The following is a 21,030-nucleotide window of genomic DNA, read 5'->3' as shown; positions in this document are numbered from 1 at the left end:
CACGCACATGCACATACACACACACACACACACACACACACACACACACACACATACACACACACACACACACACACACACACACACACACACACACACACACACACACACACACACACACAATCGATGCCCCCTTCCATACCATACACACGCACACACAAACACACACACACACACACACACACACACACACACACACACACACACACACACACACACACACACACACACACACACACACTGTGACACACACCCACACAATCGACACATGGCCCCTTCCATACCATACGCACGCACGCACGCACGCACGCACGCACGCACGCACGCACGCACGCACGCACGCACGCACGCACGCACGCAGCCACGCACGCACGCATGCACGCACGCACACACATCTGCATTACTATACTTGAGAAGACATTTTGGGACACAGATTTTATGAATGTACTTTTATACTTTTTTGGCAACCGAAGATAGCTGTGCAGTGAGAAGTAGCACTTGTGGATCAGCTATTTCCAATTGCTACTTGCAATGGGCTACTTTTTATGCCATCATTTTATAGTAGGGTCTCATGTTGTTGTTTGTTGCCTTTGCTGGTTTTATGCTAATGCCGTTAGACCCTGTAGCATTTTGAGATTTGTGAAAATGTAAAGTGCTTTACAAATAAAATCAAGCACATGGCTTTGAAGGGTAGCAGATCTACAAGCTCTCAACATGCTGCAATGCATTGTGGGCTTACAGATATTTTGATATATGATGTGCAGCCTGCGTAGCTAGTTCAGGCAGACAACTTGTGAGCTAGCCTACCTGATCAGGTGACTATAGTCTCAGGCACTCTTTACCTGATCAGAGCGGCTATGTAAACTTCTATGCCCACCTGCTCATTCCTGGATTCCCTCCTGCTGTGCAGACGTGCGTCGTCGCTGCTGCTTCCTCCCTGCCTCGCTTGCTCTGCTAAGCTGCTGCACATGAAGTTTTTGCAAATCCCACCGCCTCCCCAGCATCCACCTGTAGGCTCTGTTTCTAGATCCCCCTACATGGGGTCTTAATTCATTCCCTGTAATTCTATTTGGCTCATAACTTAACTAAAATGTTAATGTTACAGGGAATGAATAGGGACAGAGCCCTGACGCCAATGCTTCATATATCTATGCTCAATTATGCTCAAAAAATATATATTCTAAATTCAAGAGTTGTCTGACTGAAATAAATATATATATTAAAAAGAAAATCATGTTAAAGCCATCGAACAAAGCTTTGAATATTACATTTGTTGGGGTCAACCCTAACACACACACGCGAGCGCACAGATGATCTCGTATGCCCAAAGGTTATGAACTCTGCCACTCTCCAAAGACTGTGTTTCTCTTATATTACTGCTAATTCAGATTGTCTGCTGCACTTAGCGCTTCAGCTAATCTCCTAATTGGCTGGGAAAATCCTCACAGGGGACGCTATCGATCGTTACAGCTGCCCGGGGCCACACAGCAGCACAGCTGCTACAGTAAGCTGCTTAGCACAACTAGCCAGTCAATATTATGGCTTGGGGGTTATATGCTCCATTCACACGACTGGGTTTTGTTGTTAACTGGTAATGTGCTGTTTTTATCAGTCACTGTTGTTGGCTTTGACACAAGCGTGCCCTTAAAACGCACGCACGCACGCACGCACGCACGCACGCACGCACGCACGCACGCACGCACGCACGCACGCACGCACGCACGCACGCACGCACGCACGCACGCACGCACGCACGCACACACACACACACACACACACACACACACACACACACACGAAGGTACAGTACACAACTGTCAACTACCCTCTGTTCTCATTTGGAGCAATTAACTTAACCATGATTTCCTGAAAGTTCTCTTTAAATGTATACGCGCCTATACTTCATTAAAATGTATGTACATGTATAATAATAAATCCCCATCGATGTACTGGATATACTGTATGACGTGTTAGATAATGACACAGCATCCTCTGCCAGAGGCCAGTGCTAGGCGGGAACTGAGTAATCACAGTCCAACCTCTTAAGATAGTAAAGGAGCTCTTACAGTAGGACAATGAGAGAGTAGGAGACAGGTGTTTGTCAGCCCATGGGCCATGGCTGTAACAGTATGTCTCTCCATCAGCCCATGGGCCATGGCTGTAACAGTACAGTTGGGTGCCACCGATATTGTCCCTTATCATTTGACCCATTTAGGCCTGACCTCAAAATTTAAAAAAATCCTTCTAAATCCTCCAGTTTTCTGAAATAAATATTTTCACGATTTTTCAAAAATAGCAGACCTACAAAGCTCGTAAGCGCGCCACTCGGTGGCGCGCTATGAGCTTATTATAACACCAAAAGGGGTTCCCGCCCAAAATGGGTTAACTGTCCTTTTGCGCAGATCACGCAAACCTCAGCAAAAAGAAAAGGACAATATCGATGGCCTCCAACTGTATGTCTCTCCATTAGCAGGACTACTGTGACACCGAAGGTATACCATCTCTGCTAAGAGGATTTGTACATTATGGGTGTGCTCATAACCCATTATACAGTGTGTTGTAAACTCTAATTGGACCCTCGTCTGGTTCTGACAGACAGGTAGTGTGTGCAGGCTGGGTGGTGTGTGATAATCCGGTTGAAGTATTCCTTTGGTACGGCGACTGCGGCGGCGGGCCCGGGAGAACAATAACGAGACACGAGACAGTATCACGCTAAAGGTTCACAAAGTTTATTACACAACAGGAAACATATATAGTGCTGGATCATAATGACGTGACAATAAGATATGAGACATAGAAATGTGACATGATAATGACTAATACAGCAGGGCTGACCTTGCTGGTGCTGAGATGTCTCTCGTAGCCTATCCATAAAGTAGGCTACAGTACAGGCAGTACACAATACATATCAAGTACACTGTATCTCAAGTTCAAGTACCTAGACTTAGATGTACATGGGAAACTCATGATTATAACACAGTGTATACTAGTTATCCATGAGCGTGTGCGCGTGTGTGAGGAACAACAGTTATGATATTATTTGCTGAGAGTGCACAGTGATCTTGTCTCAACCGCTCGTCTCTCCCTCTCTTCCTCCCTCTGCCAGCAGGGCAAAGAGGGTTTCCTGCAGATCCTGCACAACTACATGGAGGTCCACGGCACCGTGTACTATGAGACCCAGAGGCCTCCGGAGGTGCCGGCCTTTGTTAAGAACCACGGCCTGTTGCCACAGCACGAGCTGCAACAGCTGCTGCGCAAGGCCAAGGTAAGGCACCCAACCAGTGTTGGGCGAGTAACTCACAAATAGATTGAACCAATATTTTATGATAGAAAGAATGAACAAGTGTAGATACTGCTACATTTTCTCTCCCTGCTCAGCACAATTTGACAGCCAGGGAGATACAGTAGATACACATTAACAACCCCCCCATGGGGAACAGAACTAATAGCAGAGCACACCGGTGGGGGTGGGAGCAAAGAGAGCATAACAACAACAAGGAGTGCCTATGCAGAAGGAACGCAGGAAGAACACAGACTTCAGTGAGCTTAAATATCCCGCCCAATTGGTCTTTTGATTGCCACATCAGTGTATGACGTACAGTATATGGCTCTTGCATAATACACACATAGTAATGCAGCGTGTTAACCCCTTGAGTATACCTGACTGAACTAACTTTGCAAGCTACGTACTGTATCATTTACTCAAGAAGAATAACAAGTTGCTACGTAGTTAAAGTTATTTGGATTCTAACTGTAATATTATTACTGTTTTGGAATTTGTAACAAGTTCTACTTCTAGTTACAGGGGGGACGTAATAGTAATACACAGAGATACTGGCTTGTAAATCTGCTATTTTTGGTTTAAGTGGTTAACCTGGTTTCCTCCATTTCTGTCTATCAGCTCTTCATTGGTTTTGGCTTCCCATATGAAGGCCCCGCCCCTCTGGAAGCAATAGCCAATGGCTGCATCTTCCTGCAGCCCAAGTTCCGCCCACCCCACAGCTCACTCAACCATGAGTTCTTCAGAGGCAAGCCCACTTCAAGAGAGGTACAATTATATTAGTCCGGCAACCCTGTGCAGGCGATAGCTTACTGATGAAGTCATTTTGGCTATTGCAGTTTTGAGTTGTTGCAGATGTATTTGTTCTCAATACTGTAGGCTATAAAACAATTGCCAATTAAAATTATTCTCCATCAGATAATATTTAGAATGGAATTGACAATGTAATGTTTCTCATAAAGGGGCCAAACACCAGGAGCCAAATGTCTAATTTATGCTCTGTCGTATGACAGAGTTGCACACGGAATATAGTAGATCTCAGGGCTGGACTGGCCACAGGACGTACCGGGCATATTCCCGGTGGGCCGCGACCGTAGGGGGCCGTCATTATAAAAAAACAAACAGGCAGGCAGGCCAATAGGCGGCAGGCCACCAGGAAAGGTCCGGGCGTGCTGCCATTCTGCCAGTGCCATCATGATAATTTCAGTATCAGTGAGTGACAAATAAACCCTCTACAAAGGGGGTGTAGTTGTCTGTTGGTTTGTATCATTTATGTTGTTCTGTAAAAGTGGTGGTATTAGGGCTTGTTTGTTTGTGTGTGCCTGGACGGAGTGGGCGGTAGAGTTTCTGCTATCTGCGCGCTGGTTGTGGTGGGCCAGTCTGGGCCAAATTCACGCGAAAATGACCAGTCCAGCCCTGGTAGATCTACAAGCTGTCAAGCTTGTGAGTTGGTAGATATGCTATTTCCGGCATGTGACACAATTGTACGATGGCAGATAAATCTGGCCATTGTTGATTTTATCCACTAAAACTATGACGAAAAATGTTTGTCGACTGACTAAATCTAAATAAAATCTATGACTAAATATACTGATAATTTCGTCAACAAATAAAAACTAGACTAAAATGTTAGGGAGGGACTAGTGGAGAAGAGATCATTTTATGTTAGGTTGCGCTTGGGTTTTGCACTTTGAAAATAGCAGATCTACAAGCTCACAACACTGCGATGTGTTTTGAGCTTGTAGATCGGCTATTTTCACCATGCAACCAAGTGTAAAATTAGGCATTACGACAAGATCAAGACACGCCAAAATACAGTTTATTTTAATCGACTAAATCAACTATAGATTTAGTCGACTAAAATCTTATGATATTTAGTCAACTAAAACTAGACTAAAGGTAAAACATTTCAGATGACTAAAATATGACTAAAAATTTGCTGTCAAAATCAACACTGATACACACCCATCCCAATGTATTCACACTATCCATTTGATTACATTTCCATTTGATTAATTTGTACACTTGCATAGTTAATTTATTTTAACACTGTGCATCCATCATTCAGTATGGTAATGAAATAGCTTTTTCCACATATTTAGCTGTACATGTATATGCAACTTACACAAGTGTGGGTGGCGGACGGTTGGAAATGTATTTTTCGTGGCTTTCGCCTTTTTTATTTTATATATTTTATGGAGGGACAGACAGTATAGGCTGACAGGAAATGGGGAGAGAGATGGGGGGAAGACATGCAGTAAAGGCCGTCGGGATCGGGAGTCGAGTCCGCGGCACACTGCCAGACTGGATTACCAGCCAAGGTGCCTGGACCACTGAGCCATGGCCCAGGCCATTTGTTGCATTTTTTAACACACTCACGGTCTCACCCCAACGCTCCCTGGTGCATTCTCTAGGTGTCTTCCCAGCATCCGTACGCAGAGCAGTACATCGGCAGGCCTCACGTGATGACCGTGGACTACAACAACTCTCTAGAGTTTGACTCAGCCATCAGAGAAATCATGAGGACCAAGGTACTCTCTCTCCTGTGCAGTGTTAAGTAGCTATGTACATTTACAGTACTGTCACATTTTTAGGTACTTTTACTTTACTGGAGCATTTCCAATTTCCAATACTTTTACTTGTACTCAGAGGCAAATATTGTATACTTTTACTCCACTGCAGTGCATTGACATTTATGATTGGTTATGTGGGCAGAAGTTCAGCGATGACAGTGGACCTCATGCAGCAACATTCTTCTTAATTTATCTTAGAATTTATATTACGTTTGTCAAGAAAAAAAAAAGAGCGTGAAATAAGTCAACTCTGGATGCACCAAATGTTCTTAATATCCAAATCTGCTCTTATCTATGTGTGATGAATAATGCATCCCACTTCATACATTGGAGGAGCATGGCAGTTAGCATAGGAAATGGCCGTCTGGGCACGATAATGTAAGTGTGTGTGTGTGTGTGTGTGTGTGTGTGTGTGTGTGTGTGTGTGTGTGTGTGTGTGTGTGTGCGTGCGTGCGTGCGTGCGTGCGTGCGTGTGTGCGTGCGTGCGTGCGTGCGTGCACGCACATGTATCTCTCTTTCACTCTGATGTCCTGTCCTGTCAGACATGATACGGTTCAGCAGCGATGGCTGGCTTTGCACTCCTCATATCTGTCTATCTGTCGTCAGACCACTGACTGGAGGACAGCAGACAGTAGTAAACCTCACCCTTCACTCACTACAACATCTCGCACGCACGCACGCACGCACACACACACACACACACACACACACACACACACACACACACACACACTGTACATAGACACCGACATGTGCTCCCATTAAGCACAAGCCCTGCCAGGCACTCAAACATTAGTTCTCCTCTCAAACCTATTTAAACATGCAGGACAGGCACTTATACTCACACAAACCAAAACTAAAACACAAAGTGGATCACATCCATTAACTACAGCTTGCACGCACGCACGCATGCACACACACACACACGCACGCACGCACATACACACACACACACACCTGTGTGACTGGCTAGCCTTCGGCCCGTGGCCTGTGGGAGCAGTTCGTGCTCAGTCAAGCAGGACAAAGCAATCTCTGGCAGGCTGACGCATCTCATTGTTCCAATAAATCTCTCCATCTTTCTCTCCTCTCATTTTTGACTGCCCATGTTTCTACCCTTTCTGTCTCCCTTTCTCTCCTTTCTGGCTGCATCCCCTTCCCTTCATAGTCACTAGCTGGCCTGTCCAGAATCGCTCTTTTTTCCGCCAGTCAGTCTCTCTCTTTCAGTTCATTCACCCTGTATGCTACTAGTATGTTCTCTCTCTATCCTTCCTTCTCCCATCGCTTTCTATATCTTCTATACCTTCAAACCGTTATTGTCCCCCACCTGATTAACCATTTTCAACCTGGCGTCCCTGTTTTGGGCATATCAATATAGCCGAAAACTTTCACAAATGTTCACAAAAAAAGGTTTGTTTATTTGGTTGTTTGTAATTAATGAATGAGAATAGTTACAGTGGTTGATATTGCAGTGCGTATAGTCAGTGTCGCTGCATCATTGGGGCAGGACACGTACAGTATTAGCTTGTTTTGAAATTGGCATAACTGGAAGCTTGATTTAACTTTGGCGATTTTTTTTTTTTTAGTAATGTAGTTTTTTTGCAGTTCTTTCCAACTTGAAACATGAAGTATAGGGTGTTATTTTGAAATCAGTAAAGGGCAGTGTTTGCAAGACACAAAACAACTTTTGGTAAGACGGCTTAAACCCCCAAATTGACACTTTGCTGTTGTTGACACGTTTAAGTTAGGCTATACTGTATATATTATTTATGCAACGTTTCTGCAGAAAACAGCATTGGAATAAGGCTGCCTAGCTATCATTTCTGTTTGTCCTTGCACTCAACTCTGTCCTAGATAATGTAGCCATTGTTGGAACAGTACAATGCCCTTCATGAATTTGAAAGCAGCATGTTGCCTTATAATGGTTTGATGCTTCAATGTGTTTTACTGGCTGTTATTCAGCTTCCTCGTGTGTGCACGAGGAAGCAAGCCCTGCTACACCACAGGGCTGTGTAAAGCAGGCTTCAGCATGGTGGGTTCTGATTATTTGTTTGTCAGTGGCAAGGGATGTCACACTGGTTGCCAGGAAGGAGAACATAGGCTCAATATGTAGAAACTCCGGTCAGTATCCTGGAATGGCACTGGGTGGCTCTACACATGGACAAACTCCCTTCCCTTTCTGCTGCGTGTTTCAGCTTTCAGTCTTTCAGGGAAATAATATTGGTCCCACATGACAACCACTCTGCAGACATGCTCCAGCTGAGACAGGATGTATTTGTGAGAACACTTGCTGTGCGTAATCGAATAATGTCTTAGCAGCACCAGGCCATACATGTTTACGAGAGCAGCCCATCAAGTACTGTACTGTGGTATTGGGTGTATTTTCTTGTGAAATAAGTGGTCCATCCAACAGCCCACCAATCTGACTTTTACCAGTTCTCAGCTTGCCCATTTGCGACAATGCTGGTGCACATGCATGTGGTTTGAACGGTTGCTGCCATGGTTACCACTGGACACATCTAAATAGTACCACTGTTGTATTCCTCGTCCTGGAAAATGTGTATGATTAGTCACCAGAATCAAGATCATAGGCTGTCTAGAACCTGAGTTATTGGTAAAATAACAGCATGTGGTGGCCATTTTGAAAAATTACAAATCTGCGATGGCCCTATAGCCAAAAATGTTCCTTAGGGCATGCAATACAAGTCTGCCAAATGTAATTATTTTATCCTAAAGTGCGCGATTCCATCAATATATCGCACTAAGCCGCTGGGCTATATAGTCATTTGATTTTCATCAGATTTGTCTGATGTTTGTACAACGTTTCCAATTCGCATCAATCCCAGCTTTCTTTTTTTGCCTCTCCATGAGTTCCTCTTCAGCTAGTTGGCTGACCATATTGATCTGGGCTTTGATTTAACATTGTCGATCGGAGCTATTGAGTTGCGTGTCATTTAGAAAGGTGCGTCTAAAGCTGTGAAGGAAGTTTGTGTTTGGTATTGAATGATACTGGTCGAGGGAAATTGTCTTCCTGTTTGTTCTCATTTCTGCCGATTTAGGCTCATTTGAACTGATCCCCTCCATAAGTCATTAGTCATACAAAGAACTGTTTGCACTGCTCAGTGAAATATCACAATGATAAACTACTTTACGCAAATCAATTTATTTTCATTATGCACAGACTAACGACTAATGCAAATGAAAATTAATCCTTTTTTAATTTCCAGACAGTATTTAAGATAATAATTTAACTTCCAGTATTGGATTATTGAATTTGAGTCATTGTTTTGTTTTGTTTTTTGCTTTTGTATTCTAGTCAGTCAATAGATGAGAATTGTGTGTATTATTTGTATTAGTTAGAAACTGTTAGATTCACTGTAATTATGCCAATAGAAGGTTGTCCTTCATTGTGGAGAGGCTGAATCACAGCAATGGATGATCTACTGCCATGCAAACAGCCCTAATGAGTTTCTGAGCAGTTACATATTGTAATTAAGCCTGACAATAGAAATATCCATCTGCTGAAATAAATGAGAACTATAGACATTTTATTGCAATTAGTGCGAACAATCAAGTGACAGGAAAAACGCTTAACATGTATGGAATGTGGAAATTATGATTCTGATTACGTGTGTGTGTGTGTGTGTGTGCGTGCGTGCGTGCGTGCGTGCGTGCGTGCGCGCGTGCGTGCGTGCGTGTGTGCGTGCGATTCTTTGCAGGTTGAGCCATACTTACCATACGAGTATACCTGTGAGGGGATGTTAGAGCGTGTGCACGCCTACATACAGCATCAGGTATGCTCCTGTTCTTATGTCAGTGTACAAATGTATAGAAAATGTCTAATTGAGTGTCACACACACACACACACACACACACACACACATGCACATGCACACACACACACACACACACAGACAGAGAGATAGAGGTACGGAGGAAGGGCAAGTGAGGGGGCGGGGGAGGTGTTACGGTGCAAGGAATGGTGGAAATATATATATATATTTATGTTTTCTTTTCATGAATCTCAAAGTACCGGTACTTGTCAAACAAACAGCAAACTGACAGGTTCTCATGTCCTCCGTCCTTCGCCTTCTTGAGCTGCAGCTATGGCTCAGGCTCTAAACCCCAGACTATGTTGTCAGAACCACGCTGATGTCTGCTCTTAGCTGTTTCATGTGTCAGACCGCCACGTCTCACTTAACTGCGATATGTCTGCCCTGCCTGCGGTGGGATTCATCTCTGTTAACAAGCAGTGTGATGTTACCGTGATATGCTTTGGCGTCTGGTATCACTAGAGCGGGGTGAAGGTGATTGGTGCATTTGTGTGTTTCGTGTGTGACTTTCATTCAATGGACATTCTGAGACATCCTCAGCCGTTTCTATGCAGAAATTGTGATTATCCCTCTGGTTACCAAAACTCAATTCAAATTTTAATAATAATAATAATAATAATAATAATAAGGGTAATAATATTATTATTAATAATAATAATTATTATTATTATTATTATTATTATTATTATTATTATTATTATTATTATTATTATTATAATAATAATAACTATGTAAAAATCAACTAAAAGTATGCAAGAGTGAAAGAAATAGGTATTTTTTGTATTTAGCTTGGGAATTTATATGTTTGACCAATCACACTGCTTTCTTGATTGACACATTGAATGAATGACAAACATCCTCATGAATCGTACATTGCACCATAATCAGGTAAATTACACCACATCCCTCCTTTCCAGGACTTCTGCACCCTAGAGCCTCAGTTCCACGCGGACAACTTCACTAAATCAGGGCCTGGTGGCGGCAACAAGATTCCGGGGCCGTCATTTGTTCCCCTGCCCAATTCCACAGCCCTCGGCTGGGCACACAATGTGACAGCTCCTCCTGCCTGGCCTCCTCTCAGCTCCCTCAGGCTGCTTGTGTCCCGGGAGGGCCAGTCCTGCGTGGAGGCATGCCAGTTGGCTCGTCTGGTCTGTGAGCCTGCCCACTTCCGCTTCATTAACAACAAGGAGGCCCTCCGCCGGTAAGTCCATTGCCTTAGGCAACCTATCAAATGCCTGCTTGAACTTGTAATGTATTCGTCACACTCAGATTTTCTCTCTCCCATAGAGCAATGTCATAACACAGCCCATACATTTGTAGAATTTAAGCCGAGCGAGAAGATAGAAAAATATATAGAACGCACATCCCCTGTGCCCCATTCGCTCCTTGCAGTCTCAGAGTCTGAGTTTATCGTCCTAAGGCAAGGCTACTATACTAGTAGTTCCCATTATCAGTGTGAAGTGCTTTACAAGGCACATCTCTCTCTCTCTCTCTCTCTCTCTCTCTCTCTCTCTCTCTCTCTCACACACACACACACACTCCCTCCCTCCCTCCCTCCCTCCATCCTCCATCTATAAGTTCATACTTGCCTCGTTTTTTTAAGAAAATCCCTTATCCCTCCACTAAAACTTATTTAACTTACATGTCTGTCCTCCTGTCCTACCTGTTCTCAAGTCACTCTCATGTTTTGGTGTCAAGGTCAAACCATGGCTAGTAGCACCAACTGGGGTCATATGGGACAACTTACAGTAATAAGAGGCTCTTTACTGTAATTCAACAGCATAATACACACATACTCTCTGTGTCTCCATGTTCCTCCCTCAGGCTGGAGGTCCAGTGTGACGTGCTTGACACAGAGATCAATCACATTCTGCCCGCCTTCTCTGTGGTACGGAGGGAGTGCGCTCTGCAGCGGGATCCCCTCCTCTTCAGCTGTGCAGGACACTCGCCCAAGTACAGACGCCTGTGTCCCTGCAGGGACTTTCGCCACGGACAGGTGGCGCTGTGCGCAGACTGTCTATGATTATGGGAGCTGTGACAACAACGCCCCCAGGCGGGTAGAAAGCAGGTGAAACAGAGAGAGAGAAGGTACATACATAGTCGGTCTGTACGGGCGAAAAGGGTTCACGAGAACGCAAATGAAAAATACATTTTGACAAAGTGATTCCCTAGAGGTCCAGGAAAGAGGAATGTTGAGGAATAGATTATGTTGGAATGTCGATGATTCGCCATGTGCTTGGGTTGAAAGGGCGTTGAATTATATCGCAGGCCACAACTAGTCGATGCTAGTGAAACAAGCTATGAACGAAGGATTAGAAAGAAGGTTTGTTGACTCCCTAGCATGAGGACCACATAATCAGGTGCTTGGAAATCCAGAGAAACTTATTCCACTGGAGGAAAACGTCTGAATAGCCTCGGGGACCGCAGGCGTTTTGTTAAAAAAAAAAAAAAATCCAATAAAAGGCCTGGGCAAACAAGACAGGAAAAGTGGCATAGGAGTGGGAGTGAACCTTGTATTTCTCTAACCATTATAACAGTGCAGAGAGGGGAGGAGGAAGGGGAGGATGCGGGCGGACAGATGGGTGAAGCAATAGTATACAGGATGTTCACCGGCATCTTTGAATCCGCCACTCTAGACCAGAAATCACACAGGCTGGGGCAGGCTAACGTCTCAATAAGCATCCTGTTAAAAACACAACGCGTTAGCCCCCCTGACCACAGGAAATAACTGCTACCAGGATGTCAGCTGATGTTCCCCACGTTTCAAATGTGGAAATATATGCTGAACAGACAGAGGTGAATATATGAAGATTCAGTACAGTATTGCGGGGCCAATTTCATGCCGTGACAAAGTCTTCAAAATACCTTGACTTGGGGAAAGCCAACTGCGGGTCAATATCCAATCTCCGCTTCTCTCTCCTGGGCTCTGTGCGTGGACAATGGATGATGGACAAGCAGATTATCTGCATCGCTCTTTTCCTCTCCTCCTCCAGTGATGGACAGAGTCTTTTATCAGACTAGAAGCAGAGTCTTGGGCATCCTCACAGTCAATGCAATCATCTCTGCCTGGAAAACAAAGGTGTGTGTGTGTGTGTGTGTGTGTGTGTGTGTGTGTGTGTGTGTGTGTGTGTGTGTGTGTGTGTGTGTGTGTGTGTGTGTGTGTGTGTGTGTGTGTGTGTGTGTGTGTGTGTGTGTGTGTGTGTGTGTGTGTGTGTGTGTGTGTGTGTGTGTGTGTGTGTGTGTGTGTGTTGGTGGGGGGGTGAAAAAAGATAGATGATTATTTTTCAAGTGATTGTTATTGTTTAGCAGGGCAGAGCATTTTTAAGGAGCCACCATGCAGGCTTTGTGATGAAAATTAATAAGATGAAATAAAAGGAATCAGTTGAATGAGCTGGGTGTTATGCTACATCTTGTGTTTCCTCAGTCCCTTTATTGTCTCCACCAGGCCCAATTCATGGGGGAGAGTATGGGCTCCATTTTCATCACCGCTAAACCCCTTATCCCTAACATTTTTGAATAGTTCAACTAGCCAATCTACATTGACATATGTTTTGCACTCCTTCCGTCCGTGTGTCCATCCATCAGCTAATCTCCGGCACCGTTGGCCTGGTCGATGCCAAACTTTGCACACACACACTCCCCGGATGCCTAACCTCTGGCCCAGATTTTCCAGAATGGCCTGTTATAGCGCCACCATGAGGCAGATTTTCACATTATTACCCATAACTGCACCGATGGCCGACTTTTGTAAAACTTACAAACGTAACTTTTTCTTATATTACTCCCTCCAGATTTTGTCCAAAAATCCTGCAAATTGGTACACATCTTCTCTACAGTTATGTGATCAAGACGGATCTGTCCGATATTTCATATTCCATCCTAATTGGATAACATTGTCTTCCAAAGTTTGCAGGATTGACCAATTTTGAACAAAAAGCCTGAAATCATGTACGCAGCGTGCAATTTAACACTTCTATTCACGAGTTGCGAGTTGCCCGAGTTATGTTTTCATTGTTTAATCCACGTTTTTTTTTTTTTTTTTTTCCCCATGATTTTGTAACCTATTTTTTCACCCAGTGTCAATTATCTAATGTAATCCTGGGCGCTACACTTCCTCTGCCAACCTGGGGGGGCAGCGGACTGACCTCATGCTTCCTTCTATGCATGAGGAGTCCAAGCTGCTTCTTTTCACCTGACAGTGGAGAGTTTCCGAAGCCGGACGTAGCGCGTGGAAGGAACACGTTATTCGGACCAGTTCCTTTCCCTCCATCAGGCGCCCCGGCTGGCCAGGGGGAGGTAGTTTAGAGACCAGGATTACTGTTTTTGTGAGGGTACCTACCCTAGGGGACATGGGGAGAACATGCAAACTCCACACAGAAAGGCCCTTTCGCCAACGCCGCCTCGGGTATGGGCACTGATGACGCGGAGGAGGGAACACGCCCCCAATGCCCACAGCGTCCCCAGCGGGAATCGAACCCAGGACCTTCTAGCTGTGAGGCGACGGCACTACCGACTGTGCCACCGTGACCCCAATCAACGTTTTTAATCAGTTTTAAGTCAGTTTTAAGACAGAATGGGATATGAGATGCGAAAAGGTCCGTCGCTCCGGCGTGCAAAGGGTTATGGGAAATTGAGTCCCCATTGTTTACAATGGGAAACCTGCCTGGCAGCGCACGGCTGCCCCGTTCGGTCTGTTGTTGTGGTCGGCACTTTGGAACATTTTTCAACATTACAACAAGCGATTACACCGTTTTAAAGTGGATTTTCATGACAAGCAACACAGTGGTCGGTACTGGCTGTTCAAAGGTAACTTTAAACATAGGCAGTCTAGCCTGAAAGACAGACGTAAATTGTCGGCATTCAAGCTGTTAAAGGGGATTTTTCATGCAACCCTTTTCACATTGGCCACTGCAGGTGGATTTTTGCACAACAATCTTTTGGACCAAAATGCCTCAAATCATGAATTTGAACATTCAATTTCCATCAAAGGCGTAAGAAGAAATTGCACCCTTTTCACACATTGGCCTATTATAGCGCCACCAGGAGGCCACAATAACCTGACCTGGTTCAAGGAGCTCCAAGGAGCACTTTTTTCTAGTTTCTCTTGTCATTCTTCTTTTCTTTTCTTTTTTACCTCTATCCAGACAGGCAGGCATCCATCCATCCATCCACCCACCCACCCACCCATAGGGACATAAGGTATACAGTATGTGTGATCTTTTCCTCAACTGGATGGATTAAAGGCATTGCTAAAAGGTGAAGAATGAAGCGGAGCCGGTGGGGGGGGTGGGGATACAGATCAGATATCATTATATAGACCCCCAATGGGGCAGGGTTTGATGGGCGGATATGGGAAGGGAAGACAGTGCAGTGCTTTGCTCCCAAATTGGGATGCTTAGACAATCTAGGACAGTGGTTCCCAAACTCTTTTTCAGGGGACCCATTTTTTTTTAAAGATTTGTGTTGTGTTGTGAGCTTATAGATAAGCATTTTCTTTATTATTATGACATTTTTTAAACAATTTAGAAAAGTTTGAAACACATGGGTATGTCCTGTCGCTATCCTGCACCTTGAAATCCCTTTGTCGTGTATGTCAAACTGGCAGACATCCAAAGAAGAAAGGTGACAACTTTGAAAAGAAGAAAATATATATTTCTCTGTACTGTGAAGCACCTTGATCAGCATACGATCTATGTAAGGCACTATACAAATACAAATAATGATTATCAGTATTATTAGTGAGTAAAGGAATTTATTAATTTATTTGTTTTCAATATTTTTATTTGAAACGTTGCAGATGTATTTTGAACAACATTTGAAGTAATAATAATGGATTCCATTTTTATAGGCACTACATGCTTACTCAAAGCGCTTACAATATGGTCCATTCATTCATACATTGGGATGTGCAGCGGCGAACAGTCAACGCCAGCGTCCTCACTTCCCACATTCACACACCAGTGTCAGTGTTTTGCCCAAAGACACCTCGACATGTGGACAGGAGGAGCCGGGATTCGAACCGCCGACCCATGGATCTTTGGACGACTTGCTCTACCTCCTGAGCCACAGCCGCCCAAGTAACCTTCAAAAGGTCAGTTACTCTGGTGTCTCGATATTCTGAAAAGTCACACATTCTATACGGTACCATCAGATGGTGACTATGGTAGGGTTTCTGCCTATAGAGAGTTCATCAGATGGTGACTATGGTAGGGTTTCTGCCTATAGAGAGTTCATGTGGGTAACATCAGACTATGCAAGGCTTAACATTAATGCCACATGACAGTCAGTGCCAAATTAGCCATTGGGCCGGTAGGTCCGTGGCCCAGGGGCCCTTGGCTCTCAGGGGCTCTTCAGGGGAGAGAGTGTGTGTGTGTGTGTGTGTGTGTGTGTGTGTGTGTGTGTGTGTGTGTGTGTGTGTGTGTACGATGTGAAAAAAAGTGATATGGCCGGTATTTTGGACATATTTTCCCGATGTAGGCTACTGTATTGGCTGTACGTTAGATTTAAATTTGTATTTGAACAGTAGATTAAGATTAAGATTATGTCTAAAGGACCAATGATTATTGCATTTAGTATAAGGATAAGTGCATATACACGTAAGCTTGTCTTGGTTTACTGTATTCTTATTTTTTGGGGTAACATTTGCTGATATTTTAAACATTATTATTATTACCAGACATATTCACCAAGGCAGTTGTCTGAGATCAAACTGCACCACAGTTGAGGAGGACGTCTTTGTAATCAATAGTTCTTTGATTAATTATTAAACTGTAAGCTGCGTGCGTGCGTGCGTGCGTGCGTGCGTGCGTGCGTGCGTGCGTGCGTGCGTGCGTGCGTGCGTGCGTGCGTGCGTGCGGGGACCCAATTGAGGATGCTCTGAAGAGAAAAGAGGAGATCCGGGCACACTTGATGTCAGAAGGAGGAAATATTTTATTAAACCGACATGTTTCGACCTGTTACGGTCTTCATCAGGGCTAACAATACACAAAGCAACAAACTCATTAAATAGGGCTGGAACCAGGTGGGGACCAGTCCAGTAATTACAATTAACCACTTAGAAAATGATCACGTGGTTCAGCTCATTACAACGTTGTTACAATAGGAACAATCAGGCAATCATTAAGTAGAAAAAAAGGAAAAAGAAACAAGTGAAAAAAAGGAACCAATACAAGAAAAAGTACACTTAAAGCTATATACATACATTAGGAGGCTACACCATTAAAAACAAATATAGATGCAAAAATAATCTATAGAATATAAAATGTATACCGGAGGACACAGACAATAGTAAATTAAGCACAGGTCAATAAAGAGCCCAAATTGACCTATAAGAAACACATGAAGTCTATGTCCTCATTCAGGCCAGGCGGGGTAATTGCATCCAGGGTGTGAATCCAGAAAGTTTCTCTCTGGTTCAGTCTCCTGATGCGATCACCCCCCCTGGTGAGAGGTTTTATGTATTCAATACCAGTGATTCTCAACAAAGTGTCATTATTGTCATGACAGTGACTAAAATGTCTGGCTATAGGGTAATTAGAATTATTAATACGAATGGCATATTTATGCTCAGCCAGGCGGTCTCTTAAGCGGCGCTTGGTTCTGCCTATATAAAACACATCAGGACAAGGACATGTGAGACGATAGACCACATGTGTGGTACTACAATTAATGAAATCATTGATTTTATATATCTTCTGTGTTTTGAGGTCTGAAAAGGTTTTTGCCTGAAGTACATTAGAACAATGAGGACAATTCATACATTTATAGGTCCCTATGGGTTTGTGAAGCCAAGATGTCTTATTATCAGGAGGAAGATAACTGTGAACCAATTTGTCCCTTATTGTGGGAGCTCTCCTAAAAGAAAAGATGGGAGGTTCAGGAAACACACTGCGGAGGGATGGGTCACTTTCTATAATAGCCCAGTTAGATCTGATGATGTTTTGTATACGTGAGGCCGCAGTGCTGTATTGGGAGACAAAAAAGGGGCGGGGTTGACTATGGTTAGTGCGCTTCCTTTTTACCAGAAGCTCAGGACGGTTTATTTCAAGTGCCTTATTACGTGCACACGAAATATTGGTGGGTTTATAGCCCCTCTCCCTAAAGCGGTTGCCCATATCTGCTGCCTTAGTATCAAAATCGCTGTCACAAATACGGCGCAATCTTTGAAATTGGCCAAAAGGGATATTTTTAATTAGGTGTGGCGGGTGGAAAGAATCCGCTCTTAACAGTGTGTTCCTTGAAATCTCCTTCCTATAAATCGTTGTGTGAAGGTTCCCCAAGTCATCTTTGTAGATGGTCAAATCAAGGAAATTAATGGTCTGCTGCGAGTATTCAATAGTGAGTCTGATGTTTTCATTCAAAGAATTTAAATAAGTATGGAATTGTAGGAGTTGTGTCTCAGACCCACTAAACACCAGCAGCAAATCATCAATGTAACGACCGTACCAAGTAATATATTGAAACCAAGGATTAATAGGATTTAGCACAAACATCTCCTCCCAATGGCCCAGGTAAAGACAAGCATAGTTAGGAGAGAAGCAGGAACCCATCGGTACACCGATAATTTGTTTGTACACTTCATCAGTAAACAAGAAAACATTATTATGAATAATCCATTCAGTTAACATAAGGATAAACTCAGTAGGAGGTGAAGTCTCTCTGTCGGAGAGAAAATGTTTCAAAGCATGTAAACCTTCCTTGTGATCGATGTTAGTGTACAGTGACTCCACATCCATGGTGACTAGAAGTTGTGACTTACAATTACCCAGGCTAGCAATTTTATTCAACACATCGGTTGTGTCCTCAATAAATGAAGGAAGCTTCTTATTAAAAGGCTTAATATAAAAGTCAATAAATTTAGAAGCAGGTTCACTCAAAGTACCGTTGCCTGATATAATCGGGCGGCCAGGAGGATTATCAAACGGTTGTTTGTGAATTTTAGGAAGTAAATAAAAAGAAGCGGTCATAGGACACTCAACCGAGAGGTATTTAAATTCTTGTTCAGAGATCCAATTGGACTCCCTGGCGTTAGTTAAGAGAGCCCGGAATTCTGACATCATGTTGCCTAGGGGGTTGTTAGGAAGTTTAATATAATGTTTAGAATTCAACTGTCGTTTCGCCTCAATGATATATTGCTCTTTGGACAGAACAACAACAGCGCCACCCTTGTCCGCGGGTCGAACAATGATATACTCATTCTTAGATAGTTCATTAAGAGCTAAGCGCTCCTTGTGTGTCAAATTGTTTTTGGGTTTAATACCCGAGTCATATGTGTCACCAAACAGATTGTCAATGTCATGATCAACTTTCCTGGTGAATGCAATGAGAGAGGGATTAGAAACCAAGGGAGTGAACCGGGATTTAGGTTTAAATATAGACGAGGGGACAGGTGGCAATTCAGTGTCTGTCTGGGTTGTGCCAGAATCAGAACTCGAAACGGGACTTGTAACAGGGGTCGGGTTCGGGAAACGGTGGGTATGTTCAGATTGGTGGTGATGCCATGTCTTTAGATGTAAATTCCGATAAAAGCGGAATAGATCTATCCTGGTATCAAACAAAGTTGTATTATACGTGGGGGAAAAAGACATACCTTTCGCTAGCACACTCAATTGATCACTGCTTAGGCTAACACCAGATAGATTAACTACCGATAGTGTTTCCTCGGCTGGCTGCGTAGAGTTGTTTGTCGTATCGCCGTCCGTAGGGATGGGCGCTGCGGCTGGGCCTGGGCGCCGCCTCCTCCGACCCCTGCGTGTGCGTCGGTGTCTGGGATGGCTGTCGAGGTTGTGCTCAGGGACAGGGTAGGCCACCCTGGGTCTAAAAAATTGCCACGGTCGGTAAGCAGATTGGAAACTGACTCCTCTTCATCTCCACTACTGGCGATGTTGAAAGAGACGCTCCTGTCTGACCCGGCCCTGGAACGGTGTTGTTGATTCTTATTATGGTGCGGCGTGCGTGGGGTCCGTGGTGGCTGCACCCACTTGTAGACCCGGTCCAGTTGGTAGTCCTCCAAATCCCTTCTGAATTTATCCACCTTCGAATCCTTCACTTCAACCTCCAATTTGCGAATCTCAGCCCGGATTTTATCATCAAAAGGAACCCGTAGATCCGGTGCTATAGTGATGGACGATTCGAGGTTTGCGATCCTGTCCTTAAGTTCATCCCGCTGTTTCTTGTATTCCTCAATCAATAACAGCATTAAGTCCATGGAACATTTATTAAGGATAGCCTCCCATTTAGCCTTAAAGCTGGCATCGGGAGTGGCAGCAGGGAACTTTTTGATGCGTAGTCCCCTGGGGATGCGTCCCTCTCTCCAGTAGTCGGAGAAAGACACAATCTCCCACTTAAGTTTCATGTCCTTTTCCAAAAGTTTTCGTAAATCATGTTCGGTCTTTTTTAGATCAAACGAGGTGCTCACGTCTTCAGGGGTTATGAGGGAATCTGTTACAATGATGCTTCTTCCCTCCTCATTGGAATACGAATGAGATTGCATAATGAAGAGTCGAAACAGATAAAGTCTCCAAACACAAAATAGAATGTGGAGCAACAAACTTGGTTGAGGACAGGTCCCGGTTCTGTCCACTGGTAACAAGGCAGAGGCAAGGAGGCAACCAGGTGCTCAGGAGGTGTGTAGGTATAAAGAATGTATAAAAATGGTAAAAAGGTGCTCCTGGGATCAATCGGGATAACAACACGATAAAGAGAAAAGAGGAGATCCGGGCACACTTGATGTCAGAAGGAGGAAATATTTTATTAAACCGACATGTTTCGACCTGTTACGGTCTTCATCAGGGCTAACAATACACAAAGCAACAAACTCATTAAATAGGGCTGGAACCAGGTGGGGACCAGTCCAGTAATTACAATTAACCACTTAGAAAATGATCACGTGGTTCAGCTCATTACAACGTTGTTACAATAGGAACAATCAGGCAATCATTAAGTAGAAAAAAAGGAAAAAGAAACAAGTGAAAAAAAGGAACCAATACAAGAAAAAGTACACTTAAAGCTATATACATACATTAGGAGGCTACACCATTAAAAACAAATATAGATGCAAAAATAATCTATAGAATATAAAATGTATACCGGAGGACACAGACAATAGTAAATTAAGCACAGGTCAATAAAGAGCCCAAATTGACCTATAAGAAACACATGAAGTCTATGTCCTCATTCAGGCCAGGCGGGGTAATTGCATCCAGGGTGTGAATCCAGAAAGTTTCTCTCTGGTTCAGTCTCCTGATGCGATCACCCCCCCTGGTGAGAGGTTTTATGTATTCAATACCAGTGATTCTCAACAAAGTGTCATTATTGTCATGACAGTGACTAAAATGTCTGGCTATAG

At 43.8% G+C, this 21,030-nt stretch overlaps 1 protein-coding gene across 3 annotated transcripts in view; it reads left to right on the top strand.

Moving 5' to 3' along the window:
• The window catches only part of LOC306921388 (alpha-1,6-mannosylglycoprotein 6-beta-N-acetylglucosaminyltransferase B-like), a 95,718-nt gene extending 82,945 nt beyond the window's left edge, over positions 1–12,773 (top strand). For 2 of the 3 annotated variants that reach the window (XM_079498500.1, XM_079498499.1), the window contains exons 10-15: positions 3,110–3,265; positions 3,902–4,048; positions 5,695–5,811; positions 9,570–9,644; positions 10,601–10,884; positions 11,508–12,773. In XM_079498500.1, the coding sequence (XP_079354626.1) occupies positions 3,110–3,265; positions 3,902–4,048; positions 5,695–5,811; positions 9,570–9,644; positions 10,601–10,884; positions 11,508–11,706 (978 nt within the window). In that variant the 3' untranslated portion in view covers positions 11,707–12,773. Of the gene's footprint in view, positions 1–3,106; positions 3,266–3,901; positions 4,049–5,694; positions 5,812–9,569; positions 9,645–10,600; positions 10,885–11,507 lie in introns of all 3 variants that reach the window. The other variant, XM_079498501.1, reaches the window with a different exon arrangement.
• Positions 12,774–21,030: the final 8,257 nt, after the last annotated feature.

Source organism: Electrona antarctica (assembly GCF_951216825.1).
Source record: "Electrona antarctica genome assembly, chromosome: 4".
Classification (NCBI taxonomy): domain Eukaryota; kingdom Metazoa; phylum Chordata; class Actinopteri; order Myctophiformes; family Myctophidae; genus Electrona; species Electrona antarctica.
This window is presented reverse-complemented; position numbering and strand designations above follow the sequence as displayed.